The sequence below is a fragment of the Theobroma cacao genome, chromosome 8 (assembly GCF_053813885.1).
Source record: "Theobroma cacao isolate CCN51 chromosome 8, ASM5381388v1, whole genome shotgun sequence".
In the NCBI taxonomy this organism is placed as follows: Eukaryota; Viridiplantae; Streptophyta; class Magnoliopsida; order Malvales; family Malvaceae; genus Theobroma; species Theobroma cacao.
Window position 1 is genome coordinate 5,782,308 of NC_142646.1, and position 21,015 is coordinate 5,803,322.

Genomic DNA, 21,015 nt, shown 5'->3' on the forward strand with positions numbered 1-21,015 from the left:
CAGCTAAGTTTGGTATTTCATCCGTTTAAATTTATCATGTGACTTAAACACTACTTCTTCAAATTAAATACCCTTTAATTAGATTAAATTAATACCCTAAGATCATACTATATGATTGGTATATATATTTCTACACCTAATTCTTTTTTTTTCTTTAGTTAAGGAGGGAAAAGAAAATATCTAGTACAGCATGCAAATAAGAAATAGAGTGAACGTGGTGAAATGTAATTAGATTAGAGAAAGTTAGTTCTTAATTCCCTCTTTGATCTCTTCTCTTTTCCTTTTTTGAAGAGATGAGAAATTAAAGCAAAGCATATTAAAAAAAAAAAAAAAAGGAGCTCAGCTACGCATACATGAAGTAGAAATGCCATTGGCATTTGTTCCAAAGACTCATTGGCTGACGATATTATTCTTCCTCGGACCCACCCCCTCACCCCAAGCTTGGATTCCTGGTCGTACGTTCTATTCAAATGAGATTGCTCCACGCCTTACAACATATTCTGCTAACTTTTTGGTTCCATATTTCCTGTATAAAAGGGAGTACATCATGCTGTACAGTGTGGGAGGGTCCATCTAAGCCGTATAGAGAAATTTGACAGTTCATGATTTTGCAAACAAAACTGATGAAAAGAAGTGTAATGATAATGAATGCCCATTTTGGGGTCAGAAGAAAACTGTTTCAATAATCATTTTGAGTGCCATGGACCTCTGGGAGAAGATGTTTGGTTAGGTTAATTAGTACATCCTTTGTTCCAATATATATATATATATATATATATATATATCTATTAGTGCACAGACACTTTTGGCCAAAAAAAGTTTTGATAGTTTTGTTTTTAATTAGTAAAATGGAACAGATGATAAGGGAAAGAAACAAGTATAAAATTTGGACCTTAACTCTGAAAACAGATGTCATATATATTTATAACAATTAATTAATTACTATATCAAATTTGGGACGATACCATGATCACAACAAAAATGATGGATATTCATACAAATATATTTTTGGCATATTCTGTACAGGATATGCCACTGGAAATTTGGGGTGATTGAATTATACTTGAATGGTACATATGGACAAATTATTATGGTGAGATTAATTGAGAGGTATGAGAGTATAAACTAGAAGAAAAACATAAATGATTGATCCATTTTTACAGTATTTTTTTTTCTCTTTTAAATTCTGGTAAATGCTGTTTGCATGCCAGGAGCAGTCTAATTTAACCAATTAATTGTAATATTCAACCTTATTGGACCAAAAAGGATATGAGTCAATATGTCCAACATTGAATGTGTAGGGTAAATTCAAGAAAAGGAAAGCTCACATTAATGCAATCTAAAAAAAAAATTAATTTCTATGTCAATCTAAAAGAATAATGAATAAATAGAATAAGCTTATGATGACCAGAAATTGGCCAAGGATGGACAAAATTTTGCTAAAATGAAGCTGAACTGGTACGCCGCAGCTGGTACTTGGGCTGAGCATTTGTATTCGAGGACAAAAGCATATTCACTTCCTGTTCAAACAAGTACAATTAAACGAGTGGTTCTGACTGTTTAATCTTTCCCACCTTTCTATAGATGCTAAAAACTGTAAATCTTTTACTTCCAAAACTAAGTACATACCTTCACTTGCATATTTTTCACAGCTTTTTAAGAGATTACCTCAAAAACAACAACAACACACAAGTCTGTTATATGCTCCGCTACTAACATATGGAGATATGATTGGCTAAGGCTACTCTAAATCTTCCCTTCAGGAAGAGCCTTCATTTCTATCTCAAACAAGTTAATTGAAGTCTATAGCCAAGCTCTTTTAGCTAGCTACTCCTAACATGTTGGAACGAAATCTATGTCTGGCATCTGTGCAAATAACTTTTGATTTTCTGCTGTGAAACAATATACCAACAGAAATTAAAAGAAACACCAGCCCCTGGAGTAACCTATGTTCATAAGTTTCCTGGCCATCCCATCAACCTAAAAGAGCTGTCAGTTTCTCATGAATTGGTTGACTGCATAGGCATAGCTAATCAGAATTGAACTGATAGCCAGTAAGTAATATGAACCCATTAATTTTTATTCCATCAACAAATATTATTCTATGCCCATTCAGTTTTTTTTTTTTTTCTTGGTACATGCGAAATTCTTAATATTGTGCCAAATTTTTGTGGGGGAATCTCTATGACCTTGTCTTCAAGAACAAGGCTTTAAAAAGTTAGTGGCTAGTAGGGTATGAAATGGGCTAAATTCCCTTGATTTCAAACTTGTAATAGGTGAAAAGAGTTGACACTGGACAAGGCCTTGAAGTCATGCAAACTTTGCTGCATATTCTCAAAGCTCTAAGGGAGAACAATTCTTTGAAAATCCTGAGAACATAAATTAATAAACCCCATATTTTAAGAACAAATCTGAGGGTGAACATAAAATTGTTCCCAGAACAAGACATACCTTATTATCTCTTAGATTTTTGTTAAATTCATCAATGGTTAACATAATCTGTTTCATTACTTCGTAAATCAGGAAGACAACGAACAAAGTTAGACAGAAATTCTCTACTCTAAAACTGTAAAATCGAGCTATGGCCATATGCTTATACCACTATCCAAGCCAAGAACATTGTTCATGATCCTATGATAGCAAGCTTGCTAAAAGCATTGTACGGGCAAAACAGTACTAAGACAGTGAAGATAATGCACACGGTATGCAATGATAAACCAAGACAATAGGTGCCTCGATTTGCTTTCATAAGAGTCATAACCGCATTGCAAACTGTGATTAAGATGCTTAATTAAACACTAACTTGAAAGAAATGCTTGAAGCATATACTTTCTTCACAAAAAAGATTCGAGTAAGGTACCTTCTGCCTTTTGAGCCAGCTGTTCATTTTCCTCAATTGATCTACTTCAACCTCCAATTGATTGGTATAAGCCTATGATACCAAACAAACAGATAAGTATTATTTGGGCTACATATATTCACTTTATTTTTCACTCTTCTACATCTCTGAAACGAAGAATTCATAAGAGATTTCGCGTATATCAACCTGCTTCCTTGCCCTCGACCTTGCTGCTGACTCACGGTTCTTGATCATCCTCTTCTGTCTTCTCTCAATAGTTTTCTCCATCACATCTGAACATCTGCGCTTCCTCGCAGTAGTCGCCTGAGAATCCTGAGATGTTGCTGACATCGCAGTCAGCATTGTCATAGCCAGTTGGTTCTTCGGGTACCCAACGTCTACAACTTGGCCTTCATAAACTGATGAGTCTGGAACATTAAAATTTGAATCCATCATTGTCATTTGTTGTTGTTGCTGCTGCTGAACGGTAGCCATTTGGAACTGCAGCCAATCAGCCTGTTGTGAAACTACAGCCATTGGATCAATTGCCATAAATTGTTGTGGATCAAGGACACCATTTTGACTGGCAGTGTTAATAACACCGGCGCGAACAAGAAAATCCTCAAGCGTTGTTTCTCCAAGCGTCAATTGCTGTTGAACAAATTGGTTATCCATTGCATTGACGTTGCCATGATCAACAATTTCCTTCCAAACCTCATCGACCGTTTTCTTACGCAATGTTCCGTTCAAATTGAAATTCCCAAGAACGAAAGAAGCAGACGATGACGAAGAAGAAGGGTTTTGCACCAACTGTCCTTCAACAGCTATCACACTTTTCAGCAACTCATCCAAATTCATAGCATTCAAAGGCTTGCCTATGTTCCCCAGCTGGCTTTGCACCTCATCAAAAGTGAGGTTATATAGAGAACTCTGTCTAGCCAGAGGCGGAAATCGTTGCCCCCGAGCTCTATCTGGAGACATCATAAATCTATCTCCCATTCACCAATCAATCAATAAAATCACAATGTAATCAACATTTCCAAGGAAAAAACAACTCTTTTTTTTGTCTCTAGATCAATAACAGTTCAAACCATCGAGCAGTATAATCTTAATGATCCAATATCCAGATCCCAGCTAAGTTGACTAATCACACACTATCACTTAAAGGAAAATATTGGACTGGAAGGAATTTAAATACAGTTTCAAGTAAAGAAAAACAGTGACATATAACCACCCAAAAAAAGGAAAGAAAATACAGGGTTTGTGAAGAAAATGGTGAGAGTAGATGGCTGTTGAGAAGTAATATCTGAACCGCCAGAAAGATCGAAGAAGGCGTTGGAAACGATCTGGCAGATGTGGATTTGTTGAGGAGAATCCTATTTTTAGAGTGCGGGCGTGAGAGAGAGAGAATGAGAAAAGATTACTCATCTAAACAGCCAGACCTATTTTCCTTGCTAATTTGGTGGGATATCTATAGAGATGAGACTCCCAAAAAATAATCAAGACCCAACCAAGTAGTATCAAACTACCAAGCTCATTTTATTTCATCAAACTCTCTTTGTGTGGGTGGGTGCTGTTCCAATTTTCAGAGGGGGAAATGAAACCAACAACTGATTTGACCGTTAAGGTAGTTATTTCTGGAAGTTCTTGGCGGTGGAGGATCTTTCTCATGTACTGGAGAGCCAATCCGCTATTGACATCTTGCCCGGGGCATGAAGTTTGGCTTCACCTTAATGACGATTATACCCCTCCATTTGTTCCTGGGCCCAAGCCCACTTCTTCCAGACTAACTCGAGAGTTAAGATTCGTTTAGACCTTGTTGTCACCAGCCAAGCCCAGTTCAAGATTAAATCTCGGGTTTTGTTTGTATTTCTGGATTCAAGACAACGGACAATATGTCCACTAGAAAACATAAAATGATAAAGCTTAAATTCAGACAAAAAGATAAGGGAGCATGCCCTAGAAGCGAATGGAATGATTTATATCTAATAAATTATAAGTGATAGATTCGAGTCTTGTTAAACGAATAAAACGATCTTATGATTTACGAAACGAAAGAGAAATATATTTCTCGACTTTTATTAAAGAAGTGAAAATGGGGAGTAAAGGGAGAGAATGACAAAAGTTATACATACATCCCCTAAATGCCAATCTGGTCCCAAAATTTTGGAACAGAAGTGAGTGCCCCCATGCGTTCTTACAAAGCAGGCGTTGTGGACAAAAGTAGAGGGCATTTGACACTAAAAAAACCCTTTGATGGACAGGTGCTCCCCTAGACTTTTTGGATTGTGGCCAAAGGAAATCTAACCAAGATTGACAGAACTGAAAGGTTGACACTACAATCGAATGACGCCCTTTCAAATTTGCCAAGGACCGATCGAATGAGAGAGTGACATTTCAGTTTGACGAATCCTGAAGAAATAAAATAAAATTTGGTGGGACTTTTACTACACCAATGCTCGAGGGCTGCCCTATAACAAGGTGACAATTGACAAATCCTGAGTACTAGAAAACCCTTCATTTTTATTGATTATTATTAGCCCTCTAAGCAGCAAATGCAGAGCCACCATTCTGCGTTGGCACGTGAGAGAATATTCCCCACTCTTTGAGTGTTTATTGTTAATGGTTACGTTTCAAACTCAAGAATCCTTTTCCAATTCTGGGATACCCCCCATGGGGAATCTAAGTGGCTTTGCCACTTTTCCAATTGCATGCACTTTCTAGACTTTTAGGCCACGCCACCTGAGGGAAAGAAAAATGATAGGAAAAAGCAATTCCAGTGGCTTCAAATCTTTCCTTGTTTTCAAGCCACCAAATGTAGCATAGACATAGAATAGTATTCATGGAGACATGAAGGACACATGAAAAACGAATATTGAAATTAAAAAAATAACATAAAAATATAAAAACCCAATGCAGAAGAATCAAACCAAACATAATTATTGATTACTTTCTCTATGCCTTGGATTGTGTCATATTGCAGCATATATAGCTTTCTTTATACTTGATACCTTGTGTGGAACTTTAGATATTTGTACAGCCACTTATATTCTGTACTTTTTTCCCATCAAACAGGAGAATAAAACCAAAGGTTCACCTATCTTTTTTTGGTTATTTTGTGTTCATTATGAACATAACTTTCATTACAAGGTTAATTAGTTGTTTGTAATGCTTTTCTTTTCTTTTTTTTTTTTTTGAATGGCAAGGGAGTATTATTAATCAATGCTAGGAAGAGCAATTACAAAGGGGAACTGTAAGACGCAGTTCTTGTAAAAAGACAAGCTTTTGGAGCAGAGCATTAAAACATAAAAGAAACAGCCATACAAAGGATGCCATTCTACCTAACAGTCGTACAAGACAGAAGATGGCAGCATAACAAGCATATCCGAGGTTCCATTGTTGACAAACAGAAGTCTATGTATGCAAAACTTTTTGTTGAATGGAGAAGAAAGAGTGATTGCCAAGCTCTTTGAAGAGAATTTCCTTTGAAATTGTTTCATTTGTTCTGCTGAAAAGTGAGACTTGCATATGTATAATTGGTAGCTAGCTAGCTAGCTAGCTAGCTACGTACCTCTCTCCTTGGAGCTCATTTCCAAAACGCAATTCCAGGCATAATTAGAGCTGGAAAAATAAATTAATTATGAGGTGATGAGATTTTAAAAAGGTTGAAAACATTTCATTTTATTAAAAAAACAAAAGAAGAGACGTCTAGTGGAGAATTTTTCGATCCTGTGGTCTCATCACCCAATATCCAATTACATCAAAATGTTCCACAAACCCATTGCTTTGTGACAGCAAAGTTGTGCACCTTTAATTCATATATATACATATATACACTATGATTTTTCCTTTTTTAATAGAAAACATAAACAAAAATTATTTTGCATTTAATAATTCGTTGGTTGTTTTTAAAATGTTTTTAATTTAAGGATTTGACGTGTTTAAAGAGTAGACTACAATTGCAGGATTGCACTTAAACATTTGATTCAATGAGAAATATGTTTTGTCTGCAAAAAAAACAGATTCGAATATTTTTTTTAAATAAATGAAATGAATTAATAAAGTGTAATTGAAGATGAATATAAGGTGAAAAAGAACAGTAATATTTTGTGATTGTCATAAATAGGTGGAAAGAAAAGGTACAAACATAAGGTGGCTTTGGAAGATGGTGACAAAGGGATTGTTGGTTCATATGTTCTTCTTTTCCATCCCTTCCTTGGTGTTAAGTAATTTTGTCGTTTATTTATTATCGTTCCTCTCCCTGATAATGATTTTGTTATTGCCACTTGGGAATAAAATCGATTCAAAGAATCCTCTAGCTAGCATGCCAGTGGTTTGGTACACTATGGGTGTACTTTGTGAAGATTTTTTGCCTTTAGAATATATACATATACATGTAAATGTTTGTTTATTTATTTATTTACCCTTTTAACAAGTGATGGGGCAGAAACTTGTCCAGATTAGCCCAAAATGCCTTTATTTGTCAAATTGCTCCGAAAAGGAGATTCATTTTCACCAATTTTTTTTAAAGTTATCTTATGTTTGGTAAGCAATGATATTAAAAGACCACTTAGAATATTCCATGAGTAATGGGAGGTAGCAAGGAAAGGGAGTTGCCATTGCCCATTAGCTCACAGGAAAAAGGAGAGAAAGAATCCAAAAACTTCCCACCTCAAAGCATAAAAGAAAAAGTGAAGTCACTTCCGCATGACCTAATTTTCAATGGTGGATGTCTTTAGCTCTCTGTGGACACAGATTCTCTCTCTCCCTCTCCCTCTCCCTCTCCCTCTCTCCATAATCTTAGCTTAATAAAAAGAGAAGGCAAAGTACACCAGGAACTCATTTTATTCAAAAGGTGCTTTGATTAGTAGTAATTTTAATTATTAATAATAATGATGTTGAGATTTTTTTTATAACTAATTAAAAAAGCCCACATATCCCACATCTCAGTGCTCATCTGCCTAGTGGCAATCATGTACAAAAAGCATGCATTAGAAATAGCCAAATACCCAGCGTCATGCATGGCCACTTGGCAATGTTATTTTCTTTGTTTTTCTTAGTTTATTATGCCCTTGTGCGAGTTGACACAGCATTAATACCTTTCTTTCACTTGAGTTTGGTATCTCCACAGCAGAATCTAAACTAGAATATACTTCAAAAACCAACTGCTCCATGACAAACATTCCATATTTCAAAAAAAAAAAAAAAAAAGATCCAATATATGCAAGCATGATGATTTTAATCACAATTTCAACTAATTAAGGCTTCAAATATAGCTTTCATAACAAGTAAACATATGGATACTTATCTTGACTTATTACCTCTACTGGTTAAAACTTTTAAGCCAAGTGATTTCATGGTGTCAAATTACATGTTTGATTTGTGATTCACAACGGACATCTGTGTCCTATCTATAATAACTATAGGACAGGAAATGGTTAAAAGTAAAACCTTAAACAACCCAAAAGATGACTGGAAAGAAGAGTAAGATCACATATATCTTCATATGGATAAAAAAAAAAAAAAAAACTGATGAAAGAGTGCATATGACCTACTCAGACTTGCAAGTTTCAACATCAAGAACTTTACACGAAATGCAAATGCAATTCAGACGAGGTTTCCCGCTTTTGCTACAGCTTTGGCGTGGGCTGGAAAACCCTTTAGTTGCTTTCTGTTAATGGAAAGATGGGGATTTTCACTTTTCTTGCAGCTCTTTTCTACATCTACAGGCACGGATGGCAGTCCTTTTCATTGTCCGGCCCCTTGGAGCAGGAAGAGGCGAAGGAAAAGGCTTGCAATTTGGCATTAAATCAACTATACCTGGCCATTTGGGGATAAGTAATGCATGTTTGCAACGTATTAATGTGGGTCAAGTTGTGTTAAAAGTGAGAGAATAAAAGAGTGACAGCGATGGCGGATTTATGTGCAAAATTGCTAGTTATTGATCAGAGATAATTTTGATGATGGGGTAGCCTTCTCCAACAAAAACCAAAACAAGAATGAGCTCTTTTTTATCTCCAAAATTATTGTGCCTTTGGTGATTGACCCTTGCCTGCCCTAGTTCTCGTTTTGGATTACAATCCTATCTAACTTTATATCCTTCGATAAGACTGCCCAATTTTTTACCTATACATTATACCCATGTTGTTTCTTTTTCTTTGGCGTTTCCTAATATGTGAAATGAATTTCTACACAGTTCTAATTTATTATAATTCGTTCCAATTATCATCATCATTTTATTATTATTATTTTTTATTTTGTCATTAATCAATGAATAAAACTCAAAAGATTAGATCCTGATTTGAACAAAACAATAGATTAATGTTAACGATTTTCTTTAAAAAAAATAGGCATGAAATTCCCATCAAACCCAACCACACTTTCTAACTCAAAGAAAACCCCAAAGGGGTACCTACTGAGCTCTTCAAAAGAATATAAAGAAGCAAATGTAGACGTGCACGGCCACCTCTCTCTCCCTCTCTCTCTCTCTCTCTCGCTTTAGACGCGTCGGGGCTCGAACATCTCCTGCGCCACCTAAGAGTTAAAAAAGAAGCAATCACTTTGGACGTTTTGTTATTTATAACAATTTCACACTTGAAAAATTAATTAAATTAAACTCACCTTAAAGATAAGATTGATGTTTTTTAATATAGTTTTAGTAGGAGTAGTTTGTGTCAAAATCATGTACATAATAATGTGCTTTTAGACTTGAAATTATCTCTAACTTTGGACTTTAAATTTATTAAGCAAAATCATATTACAAAAAGATATTAGACATCCAATTATTAACATTACCTTTTTATTTGCTTTGCCATATTATTGTAGAAGTCATGATTAGAACCTTGGTCCCATGCGTCTATCCCCGTTAAAAAACAGAAGATGTGTCGTGCCAAGGTCTACGGTTCCATTATTGATTTTCATGTACTCCTTATTATAAATAGTTAAAATGTCATATATGTTATTCTTGTATTACAATTTATATTTGATTTACATATAGACATATTAAAATTTAATATATTATCAATCATAATGAAAATGTTGTTTTGTAATGATGAAAAAATATTCGTTTCATGTTTATTAACACGAATTTTTTATTCGGCATAATATATAAAAAAATCTTTAAATTATTTTAAAAAATTATACAAATTTTTATTTTTTATTACATTTAATGAAAATTTTTTATTTTTATTTTAAGTCAAATAACTTATTATATTTTTATTTTGAATAAAATTAATCTTTATTATTAATAGTTGACGTAATTAAAATGTCAATTGTCATTTTGTGTCACGTGGTATACTGAAATATTATAATTGATGATAAACATAATATGTTAATGTGATATGATAATATAATCTTGTGACATTTTTCACTTTTCACATCAGTATCATATTAGTGTAATGTGAATATCAAATGACAAATGATAATTTAATTAATAAAAATTAATCAACCATTAATTATAAAAATTTATTTAAATTAAAATAAAAATATATGAATTTCATTGAATATAATAAAAGAATACAGACTTATTTAAATTTTTATAACTAATTTAAAGATTTTTTCAAATATTATGTATTTTTAATTTAATAAATTTTAAACGATAAAGACAACATGCGAATAACCTTATAATCATCTAAAACCATAAAAAAAAAAAAACTTGATTTTATACTACGCAAAAACATTTATATCACGATTTTCAATACAAATTTTCTATTTTAATAAATTGTATATAAAAGTAAAGCATATGTTGCATTATATACTAATCATATCCTGATAGATAGCAATCCTTTCAATATATATATACACCTTATCAGGGAAAAAAATGAAATGGAAAGAAGTCTTGCAAAGAGTGAGTGGCTGTCTGCTATCTGCACCAACCCAGAAACTCACCATCCAATGATTTTCCACCACGTGGGACCCCATCGGACGACAACCAGGAAATCCTGGGCTAGGGGAAGGTTCGTTAATATTTTTTTCCCCCGGAAATTGACGTCACTTGTGGACGTTAAAGGGTGACACAACTTGAGGTAATAAGTGGCGTAGGTTAAGGGAGTATGGGGTGCGTAGGATAAAAAGTTATGCGCATTTTTTCTTTCAAAGTTGTGGCATTTTCTTTTGCTTACTTATTTATATTTTTGCTGCTTTAAAGTGGGAACACTCAGACGTTAACGTTTGACTGTAGCGTTATAAAATAATATTACACATTCTTTTCTTTTTCTCTCTATTTATTAAGTATTTTTTTTTGTGGGTTGCTTTTGATTCTTTGTTTGCTTTCAAGGAGTGGTGGAAGCTGCTGTTTTACAGAAACAACAGAGCTCTTTTGAGTGTTCATTTGGGCTTTTTTTTGTTATTGAAGGAGTTACGGGTTTTGATAATTCAGTTGATCCATAAGGTTAGTCAGTAAAGTTTCTCAATTTTCAGTCTTTTTTTTTTTTCTTTTTATGGGTTTATGAGAACGATAGAAATTATGAAAGATTCAATCTTTTCTTTTTTCCCTCTTTTGATGACATTAGTTAAGTAAGTTTGTGGTCTACTAGGGTGGTGTTTGAGTTGTTGCTGATCATGTTCTTATCTTTTGATTCTTGGTAATATATGGTTGCGGCTAAATAGGAACACTTTGGTTTACTTGGTGGATGATTGTAACATGTAATTTTGGCGCCAAATTCTGGAAAGTTTTCCTTGAAGCTTAGTTTAGGAGGTGACTTGCTTTTAAAATTCAGACCATGAGCTGGTTATCTTGTATTTTAGTTCATGATTGTGAAATGAACTAATGTATACTTAACCCTTTATGTGACTGCTAGTTGATCAAACTGACACTCTTTGGGCCTTTCTTTTTGCTTGGAGGAAGATTTGGGCATAGGGATTTCTCTGTCGGCAATATTTTAAGAAGACTAGATGCATATTTTAGTGGCTTTGATTCCTTGTTTGGGCTCCGGAACTCAAAAAATGTTGATCGACAGTTTCCTCACATTCAAATTTTCATGTATAGAAAACTCACGAGGCTTGAAAATGTGGAATAGGGCTTTCTTTCTTTGAGGTTCAGAAGGGAATAGGGAACATCTTGTTAATAACCCTGCTATGTTCCTAGCTGTGTGATGTCTTATTAGATGTTACCCTAAAAGTGATGCGAATTTTTTTTTTTTGGGGGGGGGGGGGGGGGGGGGGGGGGGGTGGGGGGCTCACTTTTATTGCCTGTGCAGAATTCCAGAAACCTTAATCAGACTCCATAAAAAAAAGCCTTAATTCAAATGAGTACCAGTGAGGGATGCTCTTGAAATAACTCAATTGATTAACTTCCTCAAAAAAGAAAGCCAACTATGTCCACATCCACATACCAATCACTTTGCTGCTGCTTAATTGCTTTTTCATATCACTCCTGCCATAGCTGAACTTGCTTGGTAGTTTTGTGACTTTTGGCCCACTTTTGCTGATATTGAAGTGATTGTTGTTGCGAATATCTTTTTCAGGAATTGTATCAAGCCATGGAGATCTGTCCATAGGCAGAGGTAAGGAAACTGTGTGAGCATTGTTGAAATTTCCCATTCGGTGTCCTTGCCCATGATTTTGTTGCTTTATGGAAAGAACAAAACTGTCTTACCATTGACATCTTTGCATAACTCGCTTTCCTCACTTTAGGAGGAAAAAGTTCCCTGTTCTTTGGTTATGCGTTCTTCTGATGCAAAAGACAATGAATCAATCTGCTGTTTGTCTGTTTTTGGTTCTCTGTTCCAGTTGCTTGATAGAGTATGAGCTCTCCATCAACTGAACTTACCAAGAGGATGGCAATATATGAGCAATTCCACCAGATAAGCAGGTGGGGAGATGTCTTCAACAGTGACAATAGTCCAAATACAGGGTCATCCACAATTGTGCAGGTGGATGTTAGGCTAGACAACAAGGTGAGGTTGCATTCGGTTTTATTTCATGAATGGATGCTTGAGCTTTTTCTTCCAATTGCAGGATATAACTAAATTATTCTGATTTAAATCATAGGCTGAATATATATCTTGTGAGCAAGTTGAACCTTCCAGAAGTGATCAAGAAACAAACAAGCCCACTGATAAGGTGATGAGTTTACAGCATCTCCTTTCCCTCTCTCTCCCCACTATACACCCATCCTTCCCTCATGGACATTTTACAAAAGCTAGCTTTGTTATCCACTATTTATCCATGACTAGCCTTTATGTCATATGTGCTACTCATGAGTATTTATGCTTTTGATATGCTTCCAAGTATTATATAATTTTAAGTTCAGACATAAGCGTTTGTGTTTTGATGCAATTCGTTGTACAATCAATTCTATTCCCCAAGGTTTTACTATCATGGACTAAATAGTACATTTTAAAAAAATGAAAGTAAATTACTTGATTCTGTTATTCTTAGGTAGAAAATTCTTTTCAGGGGTAATTGAGTTTTCCAGCAGCAGTGTAGTTCCTGTTCTGCTGCCATGTAGTAGCTGTCCTCAATTGTAAATCTATTTGTTCTGCGGACCTCCTACTTGTTTCAATTGTATTTATCTTTTATTTATAGACATGTAATATGTGCAGATACAAAGGCGTCTAGCACAAAATCGTGAAGCTGCTCGTAAAAGTCGTCTACGGAAAAAGGTGGAAGGAAAATGCATGCCATATGAAATATGTGCTATGTTATAGTTATTTCATTGTTTGGAAATATACAAATATTTATGATTTGATTTTTTTCTTACAGGCCTATGTTCAACAATTAGAATCAAGTCGTTTGAAACTAGCTCAATTGGAGCAAGAACTTGAAAGAGCTAGACAGCAGGTGAAGTGAAGACACACACACTCTCTCTCTCTCTCTCCCCCAGCATGTTTTCACCTTTTATTAACGATGCATTTCTTTATTTTTCAAGAAAATATTGATCAGGTTTCTAGATGTGGCATGCATAATCAATTAGGCAATGCCTTAATGCAGGGTATATACATAAGCAGTGCATCAGATACTGGTTATTTTGGATTGTCTGGAACTGTAAACTCAGGTTTGTGATTTCATCTGCTTCAATTATATTATTTGCTTTAGAGATGGGCTCACAGATTATATTTAGCTTCCCAACATCTTAATTTACTGCAATATAATTGTTCCCTGATGATCAAGATTTTGTCATCTTGTTAGTACTTTTATAACATAGGTAAATTCAATGGTTTTATTCACTAATGTCATGAATGGAAGTTAGTATACTTGCATATTTATTAGTTTGTAAAATCATGCTATCTGATATTTGAAGCTATGAGTTTTGAAATAAATTTTGGACAGTTTTTGTTCTTCTGGTATTCTGACATTCCCTGTAATGATATTGCATGATTGGAAATGCGGACAAAGAATCTCAATATATATATATATATATATTATTAATACGAGTTTTTGCTAATGTTTCATCAAATAATGGAGAGACACAGCACTCTAATATCTTTGCAACTTTTGGCTCATGGATATTGCAAATTGCTAGGAAATGGTATATGGTTCCTCTGTTGCATAGCAATGCTTTTCCTTTCTCTCTATCCAAATTCCAGTTTAATAGAATCCCTTCCCTGCTACAAACTGCATATAAAAAGAAGAGAAGTCTCTTTTTCTTTTAACTCTGTTTCTCTTTACTTTTCCCACCTTTGGCCCTTGGATATGGTTCTTTTAGAAAAAAAAAATGGTTCTTTTAAAAACTTGGCAGAGGATTAGCATTCATGCAATTAGATGATTTGAAGAAATTCTATTTCTCTGTATGTTTTCTATATTTTGACCAGAATTTCTCAGAAGCTTATGGAAAGCTAGGAATACTGAATAGGACCATCAGAGCCCATTCCTACTGAACATGTCACTAGAATAGTGTTTTTTTCACAAGAACATGATGTTTGAAGTTCTCTCAATGCAAAACACATCTGTTAATGTGATTTCGTGGTTTATATGGATGATTTCTCTGATATAGCTTCCAAGAAACCAGACATATTTTACCTTATCTTACATTAACTAGTAACCAATTCTGAATAAAGGTTTCTCTCAGGATATCATATGTCCCATGTGAATGTTCAGTGACCACATCTTGGTTTCTTCTTCAGAAAAGTTTAATTTGACTTTTGCAGGGATCACTGCATTTGAGATGGAATATGGACACTGGGTTGAAGAGCAAAATAAACAGATATGTGAACTTAGAAGTGCACTCCAGGCACATATTACTGATATAGAGCTCCGAATTCTGGTAGAAAGTGGCTTGAACCACTATTGCAATTTGTTCCGCATGAAAGCAGATGCTGCAAAGGCAGACATCTTCTATTTGATCTCAGGCATATGGAGAACTTCAGCTGAGCGTTTCTTCCACTGGATTGGCGGGTTTCGCCCATCAGAGCTTTTAAATGTAATGCTTCGTCTCATAACTCATTTTTGTCAAAAGACTGCAGATCTTTTATTGGTTACTAATTATCTGATCATCCCTCTATTGCATTATCATGGACCTAATTCTTGGGTAAAGACTGCAGATGATAATTCTTGCATTATCATCCCTCTATTTCAAAAAAGACTGCAGATCTTTTGACTACTCTAAGAGTAAAGAGTAGTACATATATCCTTAACTATATGAATTTTGTTTGAAGATTTTAGGTCATTAATTTCTTTTGCATGGTCCTTAAACTTTAAAAGACTATAACAGATAAGCTTTACGTTAAGCTACCATCTTGAGACCTTGTTGTCTGTTCCTGGAAATGCTATATACGAGCTGCCTACTGAGATCAATAACTTCTTATGATAATAAACTATTGCAGGGCTGATGCAACAATAATTAACAAACTTTTCTACTCGTGAATTATGAAACTGTGAATTCTTTTTGTACAGGCTGTCATGTCACAAATTGAGCCCTTGACTGATCAACAACATTTGGAGGTCTGTAACCTTCGACAATCTTCTCAGCAAGCTGAAGATGCTCTTTCCCAAGGAATTGATAAACTCCAGCAGAATTTGGCCCAGAGTGTTGCAGCTGATTTGAGTTCAGGAAACTACAGAGTTCAAATGGCTGCTGCAATTGATAAGTTGGAAGCCTTAGAGGGCTTTGTAAACCAGGTTTGACATTACGTTTTCATCATTAAATTTTTTGTCCTATTATTTAAAAAAAATAACTTTTTTGATTGGACATCAAGTTGTTGTTATGAATTGCTTGGAACCATTTAGTGCCCCGTGAATTCTTTCCTTTAACTGCATTTGATTTCTTGATCTTAAATATATTTTAAGTGCAATCTGTTAAATGAGAAATTGAAGGGCAGTGGGGGTTGGGAAAGAAAACTTGTGGCTCCTTTTTTTACATGAAGATTAGCTTGTAGCAAATTGCCTCGCCTGACTTCCTGATTTCTCCAAGAAGGGTAATAATATACCCCACAAAAAAGAATTCCTTTAGTCTACATAAAATAATAATAAATGAAGTTGACTCTTAGGTGCTTTCAGAATTTACGGGAGGTGGGAGAATGGGATTTTTTCTTTCAAGGAATTTAGAGAAATCTTTACTAAGCTTTAAATTTTGGATTCCATCCTGAAAGAAAAGCTTTAAATCTTTGCCTCAGGCTTTATCAACATCCTTTTTCAACATGGAGTTCATCCGTCCTTGGAGTCTTGTAACAGTTGTCAGGCACCCGCGATATCCTCAACAGAATGCTAATTAACCATTTAAACTCTTAAAAACAGAGTCCATAAAACACATATGAAGAAAAAGAGAATGTTATTTAGAATGTTGAATTTTGCTCTAGTATATGGCCCTAAATTTACACTTTTTTACTGGATTTTGAATGTGCTTTTCCTCAAAACAGGCTGATCACCTCCGCCAACAGACGTTGCAGCAGATGGCTCGAATCTTAACAACTCGTCAAGCAGCTCGAGGTTTACTTGCCTTGGGGGAATACTTTCATCGCCTACGTGCTCTCAGTTCACTTTGGGCTGCCCGTCCACGTGAACCTGCCTAGTCTGTAAAGATAGAACTTAGAGAACCAGCAATTATATGTAGGGTGTAGTTCAACTGGTAAGAAATGGATTTTTGGAGGTCCTGTTGTATGAACTACAATATGTATGTGCTTATAATTTTTCAAAAGAAACTTCTTGAGCATAAAACCTGTAAATACGAATCCTTATGCTGTGTATCAAGAAGAATTTTAGGTCATTAAAGTTAGATTTTCAGGTGTTGTATAGTACTGTATTGTTTGGAAGGCGGAGAACTATATTACTAAGCTTGTCTTTACACTATTTTTGGCATTATTGAATTATTGAAGTTAGTGGAACAAAAGATACATGATACTATCAGAAATTAAGAGAAAAAAGGATTCTTTTTTCCTGCTACAGGTGAACCATTAGCCAGAATAAGCCATCCTTTAGACCTTCTGCAAATTGGATTGGGGCCATTACTTGACTTGTACTTCAACCTTCAGCCCAAAGTTCAACCCCACTATGGTTTGCAATATACAAACAAGGAGCCAGTTCTGCCATAACCCATCAGCTGAGAACAAAAAGGAGAAATTAAAACATTGAATTTTCTAAAAATAAGCCATAAAAAAGCCACCTAAGATACGAGTCAAAAAGAGTTGCAAAAATACCAATTGATTAGCACAAACAACCGTCAACCGTGTAATGTATTTCCATTTTAAACCAAAGCAAGAGGCGCCGGTCGTCCACAAATTTCAACCCGGTCAACAAAAATAAAAATTAATTGATATATTTCTTAAAGTGATAATATGATTTTTTAGTTTGACTTGTTAATGTCACATTTACATAATGTGAAGTAAGTATAAAAATTAGAAATATCATTTTAATGTAATTAGTCAATAATTAGTTATAAGTATATATTTAGTTTAAAATAAAAATATAAGAATTTGATTGAAAATATAAAAAAATATAAATTTATTTTAGAATTTTTTAAAATCTTTAATTTTTTATCAAATTAAAGTAATTTGACAAAATACTTTAAAAAATCTTTAAAATATTTAAAAAAATCTCAAAATTACTTCTATTCGATAAAAAACTAAAGATTTTATTAAAATATTTAAATGAAAATATATGTTGACAGAAAAAAACAAAAACAAAAAATGGAGGAGGAAAAAAAAAACCAAGATTCGGTCAGATTCAAATGTTCTTATCAGAACCTCGTCACTTCCTTCACGTCTTTCTTTGTTTTTCTTACTCAACCATGCAAAAATCCCCATTTCTTTCGCCCCCAAAAAACCCTAATTTTTCATTTCTCCTATAATCTTGCTTCTCATTTTTCTTGAATTTTTTAATAATTTAAGCTCATTTTTAACCCCAGAAAAGAGAAGAGGAAATGAGCAATTTGAGGACAATTTGTAGACCGCACACGGTCTTTTCTTCGTTCATGTGTTGTAGCAGGCACCACCACCACCACCACCACCAGCATCAAGCTCGATCCAGAATTAGGGTTTCCTTTCGAAATCCTAATATTAGGCCATCTTTGTTCTCTCCTTGGTTGGATTTGTCTAGAGATTTGAGCAGGAAGGAGCCCTGGTTTCGTGTCAATCAAAGGAGGACTCTCGTTAGGGCATCGAATTGGACCGATCAAAAATCTCCCTATGAAACTCTTGGTAATTAATTTTATTGCATTTTTAAGCTTATGCCGTGTTAGGTTGATGAGAAAAAGCTCCATTCTTTTAAAGTTTGGTTATATTGCAGAGGAAAACAAAAACCATATATTAATCTATTGTGTTTTGGTTTGCGTAATTAATCCAATTATATTTGAAATTTTGATTTCTAAACAACAGAGTTAGAAAGGGATGCCGATGAAGAGCAGATAAAAACTGCCTACAGGCGCTTGGCCAAATTCTATCATCCTGATGGTATGTGGGTTTTATATTGATTTGGAAACATTCAAATTGTTTTAAGTTTCAACTGAAATATGCGTCTAAGGTTTCAATATTAGGTTAATTGATGGCATCTTGTATCCTTTCATTTTTAAGCATGTGCTCATCATTCCGGTAGCCATTTTTCTAGTAGTTGTGACTGATACCTTAAACTACAAGGTGGTTATGCGGTGATGGGAGGTTATTATTCTCAGGAATTGTTTCGGGTATCTCTCATGGCACAATGTTTCCATGTGAAACGCATATGTCTGCACCAAATAGGAATTAGCATCTGAGACTGTTGAGAGGAGAGTGTAACAATGTTATGTCATGTTAAGTTTAACCCTTTATGACTCCTTCTGGATGCTATAATAGATGTTTTTATCTATTTCACTGGAAGTTCATGGCCACTTCTGCAATTTCTTAAAAAATTTCGCATCTGTTCTTACTAACTGATCAATTTTCAATATTGAAGTCTATGATGGTAAAGGGGCTCTTGAAAAAGGTGAAACTGCTGAAGCAAGATTCATTAAGATTCAAGCTGCTTATGAATTGCTCATAGATGTGGAGAGACGGAGACAATATGATATGGATAACCGGGTCAATCCGATGAAGGTAAGATATGAAACTTCGCTTCGGTCTACTTAGATGTTTTCTAATGGAGTCAGTCTACTTAGATGTGCATTTTCTTGTGGAGTAGTCATCACAATTATTTTTTAAATTGGTTTTTAACACTATGCGCTTTGTGATCATTTTAAGAGTCAAAACAAATATCAAATTTGAAATTGTAGACATAAGCTGTGCAGTGAAAGATCTAATATTTTCAATCCAAATTGTTTTCATAGTTTACAATTATATAACCTTGCTGTTTTAGATTTTAGATACTTAGGTTATTAACTTGAATCTCAAAATTCTAAACTAAGGGATTTGTACACAGACTTCCTATTTATTTTGTTACCAAAAACCTAGATAAGTACTTTCACTGCCCTTTTGTTTTTCTTGCATTAGTTTTTCTTTGAATCTAAATAATGGCTTATCAAGTTAATACACGAACTTGATGTTAGAGGTAATGTATTGATTTAATTGTTTGGAATGGTGAAATTACAATTGTTTTTAAAACGCCTTAAGCAAAGTCGGATTTTTCTATCGTTATTTTACTTTGTTAGCTAGCCCCTTAAGAGTGGCATTTTCCATTTTCTCCATTCTTCCAGGCATCTCAAGCGTGGATGGAGTGGCTTATGAAAAAGAGAAAAGCTTGGGATCAGCGGGGTGATATGGCTGTTGCAGCTTGGGCTGAGCAGCAGCAGCGTGAGTTGAATCTCCGTGTCCGCCGTCTTTCTCGTTCTAAGGTACTAATTCTGAAATTCTAATAATCTAAATGTACTTGGGGGCTTTCTAAACATATTCTAGATTTTCCACTTGCCTGATTACCATCTTATTTATGGGAAGTTATACCCAGTGCAGGGCATTGAAATAAATTTAAGTACACACATGTTTTAGCATTAAAGAAATAGATTTCCACTTTAGAATTTGATGAACTTGGAAAGGCCTTTGTCCTGAGCTTGTAATTAATTTCGGGTGGTGTCTCAATCCTTGCGATAGTTGCTATTTCTATGCTTCATTACTTCATGTTGCCACATCTCTCAGAAGTTTTGTTTGGATGGAATTTCAGATAGATCCTGAAGAGGAGAGAAAAATCTTGGCAAAAGAAAAGAAGGCATCAATGGAACAGTTTAGCAATACTCTTAAGCGGCATACCCTTGTGCTAAAGAAGAGGGATTTGATGCGAAAGAAAGCAGAGGAAGAAAAGAAGAAGGTTATAAATCAGCTTTTAGCTGCAGAAGGCCTTGAACTTGATACAGATGATGAATCTCAATAGAAAAATTCGTATATATGGGCCACCATTTAATTCTTTATGTAGCACATGGTAGATCCCCAATGCATATACATACTTTTGTGCTTAAAAGAAAGGAAAAGGAGAAACTGTATATAAAATTGTTCCAAATATAAGAAAGAAATTGTTATTTACGATTGAAAGTTTCCTTCCTCTCCACTCTTACGTGTGTGGTGTTGGGTGTCTGCATGTGTCGGTGCACAGGGTGACCAAATGAGTCAGGTAGGTGAACATAGAAGGGAACCAGTTTAAAAGCCGGTCCTATTCTTTATGAACTATTGGTGAACCTCTGCATTTTCACACTGCAGTTCTAGAATGCAGCAGATGGATTTAAAAGACTAACACGTTTGAACAAAATGCATGCTAAACTTAATAGGTTCTGACCCAACTGTAGGCCTGCTGCTTGGTGGGCTAAAACATTTGGGCGTGAGCATTAGGTCATGGGAATAAAGACG

At 34.7% G+C, this 21,015-nt stretch overlaps 3 protein-coding genes across 4 annotated transcripts; 2 read left to right on the forward strand and 1 right to left on the reverse strand.

Moving 5' to 3' along the window:
- Nucleotides 1-1,266: 1,266 nt before the first annotated feature.
- LOC18592233 (ABSCISIC ACID-INSENSITIVE 5-like protein 3) lies at nucleotides 1,267-4,482 on the reverse strand. Its single transcript, XM_018125637.2, has 3 exons — nucleotides 3,047-4,482; nucleotides 2,861-2,932; nucleotides 1,267-1,520 (listed from the first exon to the last, which is right to left on the reverse strand). The coding sequence occupies exons 1-3, from the start codon at nucleotides 3,836-3,838 to the stop codon at nucleotides 1,440-1,442; spliced, it is 945 nt and encodes a 314-aa protein (XP_017981126.1). The 5' UTR covers nucleotides 3,839-4,482; the 3' UTR covers nucleotides 1,267-1,439.
- Nucleotides 4,483-10,988: 6,506 nt separating this feature from the next.
- TGA7 (bZIP transcription factor family protein) lies at nucleotides 10,989-17,105 on the forward strand. Of its 2 annotated transcripts, XM_018125849.2 has the most exons (10): nucleotides 10,990-11,228; nucleotides 12,304-12,342; nucleotides 12,569-12,735; nucleotides 12,830-12,901; nucleotides 13,384-13,443; nucleotides 13,544-13,621; nucleotides 13,772-13,835; nucleotides 14,929-15,200; nucleotides 15,674-15,898; nucleotides 16,636-17,105. In XM_018125849.2, exons 3-10 carry the CDS (start codon nucleotides 12,583-12,585, stop codon nucleotides 16,786-16,788), a joined length of 1,077 nt encoding a protein of 358 aa, XP_017981338.1. In that variant the 5' UTR covers nucleotides 10,990-11,228; nucleotides 12,304-12,342; nucleotides 12,569-12,582; the 3' UTR covers nucleotides 16,789-17,105. The 2 variants fall into 2 exon arrangements, with proteins under 2 accessions (XP_088665022.1, XP_017981338.1); XM_088808896.1 differs by lacking the exon at nucleotides 12,304-12,342 and having other exon boundaries at nucleotides 10,989-11,228.
- Nucleotides 17,106-17,915: 810 nt separating this feature from the next.
- LOC18592235 (Chaperone DnaJ-domain superfamily protein) lies at nucleotides 17,916-20,706 on the forward strand. Its single transcript, XM_007018839.3, has 5 exons — nucleotides 17,916-18,411; nucleotides 18,589-18,663; nucleotides 19,142-19,281; nucleotides 19,878-20,015; nucleotides 20,339-20,706. The coding sequence occupies exons 1-5, from the start codon at nucleotides 18,135-18,137 to the stop codon at nucleotides 20,543-20,545; spliced, it is 837 nt and encodes a 278-aa protein (XP_007018901.2). The 5' UTR covers nucleotides 17,916-18,134; the 3' UTR covers nucleotides 20,546-20,706.
- Nucleotides 20,707-21,015: the final 309 nt, after the last annotated feature.